The sequence below is a fragment of the Penaeus monodon genome, unplaced genomic scaffold (assembly GCF_015228065.2).
Source record: "Penaeus monodon isolate SGIC_2016 unplaced genomic scaffold, NSTDA_Pmon_1 PmonScaffold_4320, whole genome shotgun sequence".
Taxonomy (NCBI): domain Eukaryota; kingdom Metazoa; phylum Arthropoda; class Malacostraca; order Decapoda; family Penaeidae; genus Penaeus; species Penaeus monodon.
In genome coordinates, this window is record NW_023659133.1 from 15,001 (window position 1) to 22,048 (window position 7,048).

Below are 7,048 nucleotides of genomic sequence, written 5' to 3' on the forward strand. Positions count from 1 at the left end.
TGTCTCATGGGACCCCTTCACCCAACATTATTTCCTGAAGAGACAACCTGGTAGGCAGGGTCATCCACAGGGAAACAAGCTAGGTGCCCATATAAGCTGATTTAGCAGTCCTGGATTATGCAAGTAACAGGTCCCATACTGGTTTCACAGTGTAGCTGTCGTTTGGACACATGGTCCTGCCAACCCCATGATCCGACTTGTTACAAAGGGTATCAAGACAAGACTCCAAGGCACAAGATAGTATCCAGATTTAATTTCCATAGAGCAAAACTGGCAGTATCATGGCCTGAAAGACATATAACTTGGTCCTTCTCCAAATGCTCTTGTTGAGCTTCTGCTGCCAAACCAATCCATCTACTGACTTCCTGGTCTGACTGCCCAGCGACATGGACTGCGCTACCAAAATATGTAAAGCACTAAGTGGCTTCAATGTCCTCACTGCAAGCATGTATCAGCTGCACAGGTTCCCATAAGAGGCCTCAAAATTCTTGATCTTGGTCTTGGTCCAGAAGATCTCTAGGCCCAAGGGCTTTGTCTCATTGATGAATGCATCAAGAGCCACCAGAGATTCCAGAGACTTAGATAGGATAGCAACATCATCAGCAAAGTCAAGGTCTGTGACCTTGTTATTGCCCAGTTTTGCTCCACAGTGACTTTGAATAGTAGCTCTACCCATTATCAAGTGTTAACCCTTAGATGACAGCATTAGAAATCTCTATGTGTCTTGGACTGCCGTTTGGAGTGGGAGTCTGCTACATGTAGTGGAACTTCCCACTTGATTCGGTCTAGTGCATCACCACACGTATAGCAGTGCCTGGCAGATCAAGCGATCTGTTATGTCAGCTATACATGTGGCCTGGCAGTGATAGGTTAAAAAGTGTTGGTGTAAGGACATAACCTTACCTCACTCCTAAGTTTACATGGAATAAGCTCCAAAGGCCCCACCACATTTACAGTACTTTCAGTACTAGTATATAGGCTTGCAATTAAACCAACAATCTGTGTCAGAATTCCCCTAAATCTCAGGATCTCCAATAGAAAGTCAAACTCCTTAAGGGGGACCATCCCAAAATAGGGGGGGGGGGTTAAAGGGTCTAATTGAGTTAGCTAACCTATGTTATACGTACAAGAATGAGGAAACTACCAAAGGACTGTTTGAGACAAAACCTGTTTATTTCTTGGGAGGTGCAAGGGCATAAGCGCCAACAGGTAAACTATGGATGCAGGTAATTAGTGCCAGGTACACCTGTATGGACTTTTGCTTGTTGTAATCTTGCATATGGCAGTTGATAATGACATTGTGCATTTGTGAATGACCAAAGAACACTTTTATATCAGTATCGGAAAAAATTGATATCACAATGATTTATAAAGAAATATTTCATTAATATTTTCTTAAAAAATGTGAGTTTTATGTGCATTTATACATGAAATATACTTTCCATTGAGACTCCTTGGTAATATGCTGTAACTTATGTAGGGGTCTGTATGTGTACTGAGTATGAAGCTCTAATGTAAAAAAAAAATATAAATAATGATGATAATATTTCGGTTTGGATTTGCTCTAACAGTTGTTACTGTCCACTGTCGGCAAATTTGTTTTGATTTGAAATTTGTTGTTTCCGTTCTAACGAGCACTTCAGTATGAAAGCCACCCCATGGTTGGAATTTTGAACTTCGGAAAAATAAGTGAAATATTGATTATTTCATGTTGAAGATAATAATAGTACACAGTGATACACGCTCTAAAATAAAAACTATATGGAATTTTGAAATGGGTCTTGATACAGCTAGCGCACCTGTTTCATACATTTCCAGTAAAAAATGCAACCTGAGGACGCTACTGTTGGCCATAGGCACCATAAATACGGAAAATACCGACCCCACCCAGGTGTCTGAGCATTTTGTTCACTCATTTGCAAAGATAATGCGCTCAAATGACTGAATGCCATGCCCAACAAATATTTTTTATCAGTATCAGTAAAGAAAACGATGATATCTGGGGCAACTAATTTTTTTTTTTTTTATGTAAAAGTAGGTTTAATCCTATTAAATGAAGATGATTAAAACAGTTAATCTTATATCTGAGTGTGTACATATATATCAACCTTTCGGAAATTAAAACCTCCCAGTGACCAGCTCCCCCCTCGCCCCCCACTTTCGGGGGGAAAAATTCAATGGCCTTGGAAATTCTCGCTGTAAAATAATTTTACATGTGCTTCCATAATTCTCAAATTTGAACAGATATATTGTATTCAAGCTAGAATCAGAGTCATATAACAATTTTGTACTGATATTGCCATCACAGCTTCTGGTTTAGATTAGTTGTCTTTATGATTTAATGCATTTATTAATGTATCAGACAGGAATCTACTTAAAAAAGAAAAGAGAGAAAAAAAAATGTATATATAATATATATATATATATATATATATATATATATATTATATATATATATATATATATATATATAATACATATATAATACATATAAAAATATATATATATATATATATATATATATATATATATATATATATATATATATATATTATATATATATAATATATATATATATATATAATATATATATATAATATATATATATATAATTTTATATATATTATATATCTATATATATATATATATATATATATATATATACATTTATATATATATATATATATATATATATATATATATATATATAATACAGATATATCCTATAATACAATAATTCTATATACATATTATATATACATCTATATATCATATTAACTATATTATATATATATATATATATATCATAATTAATATATACTATATATACTTATGATATCCAAATATAAGTCATATTTGTAATTTACAGTAACCTTTGATACTAACTATAACGTACTCTCTCAAGTTACTAAATTGTGCTTTTTTATATTATCATTGACTTAGAAAGCAGTAACGAGATCGCTAATGATATCCAAATAATATTTTTTATACTTTTTTACAATAACCGGTGATGTCCATTTTTAAATTAAGATGTCCTCCATCTTGCTTTCTTCTAAGTAGTTGGAACTGCAGGTCTTCTTATTATATATTAAATTAAGCAACATACAACAAACATTTTTAAATGTCCCTGATGGACAAGTAGCTTTTTCAGGACCGTCCCTAAGTCATGTATTGAAGAGCCTGCACCAATCATGTCTTCCACATAGAAGTGTTGTAGTCTATTGTGGACTTGCCAGAGTGAATGTTTCAGTCTTTGGTATGTTAGGGTGGTCATGGTTCTATTTTAGAAAAATGTGAGCAAAAACCTTGCCAGGTATACCGAGCAGTGTGTGCCATAGTAGATGCTACAGTCCCATCGATCCCCTTTCCCCTTCCAGAGATGGATGACCCCCCCCCCTCAACATGTCTGGGGGAATGGAACCAGACTGCCAGATGGCAGCCAGGACACCATTCAAACCCTGTGCCATAGGTTCGCCACCAGTCTTTAGCAGTTCAACAAGGGATATCACATATGCCAGCAGCTTTCCCATCCTTCAGCTTAGATATTGCCTCCATAATCTCAGTTAGAGTAGGAGGTTCCTTGCTGATGGATGGGTCACCACTTGGGTCCAGACTAACTGCTGGAGAGTCTACCTGATACAGCTGCTCAAAATACTCAGCCCAATAGTTTGCAATCCCCAACATGACCTGAGATGATCCATCCATCCACTGAGTGGACTGCATTCATCTGCAAGGAGGGCTTGGAATCCACTTATCTCAGGGCTTGGTAAGGAGGATAAAGGTATTTACTAAGAAATGGCCTTCGACCTCTTCAGCAAGATTCCTTAACCCTTCCTTGTCCCTTCTCAGCAGTATCTGAACCCTGTGCACCAAGAATTGCCATTCAGTTGACCCATGCAACATGCTGCTGTGGCCTCCAATGTCTCCAGTGAGATGAAGTTTTGCAGGTTATATGAATAATTACTAGTGTACTGCATTGAGTATTCATGCATAAGGAATCCCACAGAGCTACTGGGTCTGTCAGTTTTTCTAGCTCTGTGAACCGATCAGAAACTGCTGTGGCGAAGCTCTGGTCACATTCCTCCTCCCTCAATCTGTCCAAGTGAAACCCATGGAGTGGCCAATGGGAGAAAAGGGAGTTTTTAAGTGGACCCAAATGGTAGCCATAACCAGCCTTTGTTCAGTACCACAGAACTCGGCACTCACTTAAACCCTGCAGTTCTGGAGGATCCTACAGTGAGTGTTTACAAGAATGTGGTTGATCTCCTTAGGCACAAAACCTGTATCGGTATACCATGTCTGGTAATGTGGGTTGGAGCACTGATACTAGGAGCCAGAAATCATCAATCTTTGGGACTTAGCAAAGTCCCAGATCATATTATTATCATTATTATTATTATTATTATTGTTATTACAATTATTATAATATTATCATACTAATTGCAATAAGATAAAAAAAGAAAAATCTTCCTTAAGGAAAAGGGCAAATAGGTAAGGTCAGGACTAGTAATTGATGCCTTGGTGACTCTTGTAGAGCCATCTGTGCACACAGATGGCTCTAAAAGCACAGTGAACATGGTATGTATGTCATAGCATTACATCATTAATAGGTTAATTTCACATTTGATATATTAATTTATATAATTTATTTCACCTTATTATGTTTAAAGATGTTTTTATCAAATTTAATTTTGTTTATTCTGGGATATTTTGATAACCTCTTACTTTTTGAGTTTTATGTTACAAAGATATGTAGTTTCTACTCTGTTACTTAGTCATGATGAAAGGTGTATAGATTATTGTTGTGTGATATTTAAATATTATTGTTTCTTATGAATTCTTTGCTGAGGTTCCCTTTTTTTAAAAGTATAAAATGATATTGTTTGTACTCATCAGTTGATTCAATAATTTCCCTGTCTCGTGTAATATGTATAAACATAAGAACACAAATCTCTACAATAGGATCACCAAACTTTCTGGTGGAAGCTGAACTGAGAAGTCATGTGGCTCCAGTAGTCGTAGTGGAGGAACAGCCAGGACCCAGTGGACCTCTCTGATACCCTTCTCATCGACACCTCAGAGCCAGAGCCACCTCCCATACCACCACATCCCGATCTCATTGATTCGCACAATGGGTAAGGAATCAGAATAAATCTTGTGGTGAAAATGAATTTAGTTGAGTGTATTTAACTCTTCATGGCATAGAATAGAGAGTATGTATGTCACACTATGAGATGGGAAATTTTGTTTGAATTGGGTGTGCTAAGTATTGCTTCTTTAATATCTAAATGTTATCTGAGAAGTTTCATTACTTTATTGTCTTTAATATGACAAGAGTAAAAGTTTTTATAAGGGACAATTATTTTTTTCCTTATTTGATTGTGCTATTGAGGGTATGTCAGAAAGCTAATTTTGCGCGTATTGAAGTAACGTCTTGGAGACAACGAAGCCCTGTAAAGTGTAATGGCAGTAAGCAGGAGTTCCATGTTGCTAAACCCTTTCATTGTGATAGATACTGGGTTAGTCCTGTTTTAACCCCTACGATCCGGATGATGTGACCATCACTTTATGAAAAAATTGGGATTCAGGGTGGGTGACATGAATGTTGCAAAAAGAAAATGACACAGATACTTTGTTTTTTACTTATTGTTATTATTACACTGAGTTATGGACTACTTAGATGATAAAGTCTGTGCAAGGAGCATAGTTTATTACGGTCTGGTTAAGACAAATCAAATGACATATAGACATTGGAAAATGGCAAAAAAGCTAAAAATGCTTATGCTGAAAAGAGAAGGTAACTTTGCAAAGGGAGGCTTGGGTCTTGTCATCACACACAAGTGTTTGTATGTGCCTTGCTTACAAGTGGCACACCTGCCAGAGTTGCCTCTCAAGTAAGCCTAATGTCTGTTTTTTGGGCCATGTGATGCAGTGAATCATCCAGATCCAATGGGTTAATCCCTACAATACTTTTGAAAAGTGTTGCTCCATTTTCAACTCAACCTCATGAATTCTGTATTCTCTTATAGTGATATTGGACTAGTAATACCCCTAGTTCATTTTGAATCCTGACATCCTTTTTTGGGGGGATTGTTATACTCAAGAATTAAGATCAAGATACAAAGAATAGAAGAAATAAATGGAATGAGTTACAATAACAAAAGTTTCTTTCTTATCTATGAAAGATCCCTTGCTGAGGTTGTGGCTGAGAGAGAGTCCCTGATTGATGCCCTTCATGGAGAACTGGAAGCCATGCGAGCAGAAGTACAAAGAGCTAGGTCCCAAGCCACCCACAATGAAGAACAACTGAGACTGCGAATTAATGATCTGGAGTCAACTATTGCAGAACTTGTAAGATTTGATATCTTCTTGAATATGATTTTTTTTTTACTTTGTATCACAACAACATAGAAATTGTAGCAAGAACTGGTTTTGTTTCTGGTTAAATTCTTGTCATAAGGTCTAATAGGTAAATTGTTTTGCTTTCCTGGATGTGTTTATTAAGTCCCTTTTGGTATAAAGGTATTTTGATTCATGTGCCTTTGTTTTATGGTGCTCATTAGTTTTCATGCAAACAGGACAGTGAATTGTTAGCAGAGAGACAAAGCAGAGAATCAATCCTAGCTCAGGTAGAAGCTGCTGCTGCCAGTGCTGAAGCAGTCACTCGTCTGGCTACAGAGGAAACCAGGAGGAGAACAGCAGAAGAGAAGTTTGTAAAAATGAAGGATGTTTATCAAAAATTACGTGATGAGCACATCAATCTTATCAGGAGTGTAAGTGCACACTGATTATTCACCTGAAATAAGTAGATTACATTTATAGTTGCAAAAATTAAATCTATTATGTTTATAGCCAAAAGAGATTTGGTTAAAACTAGCTGATGATCAGTTGTTATTATCCTTCTGTATGATTCTTGATTCAAGGATAAAGGGATTCTTGAATTTAGAGTTAATGATTAAAATGAGTGTGCAAAAAAGATCAGTTGGTTCTTATCCTTCTAGTATGGAGCAACTCATAATTGATTTACGGATCAAAGGTGATTCTAGTG

At 36.2% G+C, this 7,048-nt stretch overlaps 1 protein-coding gene across 1 annotated transcript; it reads left to right on the forward strand.

Moving 5' to 3' along the window:
- Window positions 1-4,295: 4,295 nt before the first annotated feature.
- LOC119570898 lies at window positions 4,296-7,036 on the forward strand (the record flags this gene model as incomplete). Its single annotated transcript, XM_037918450.1, has 6 exons — window positions 4,296-4,302; window positions 4,535-4,578; window positions 5,023-5,135; window positions 6,186-6,351; window positions 6,579-6,773; window positions 6,853-7,036. Coding segments are annotated over exons 1-6 (709 nt in total), but the record flags the coding sequence as incomplete, so codon positions are not given.
- Window positions 7,037-7,048: the final 12 nt, after the last annotated feature.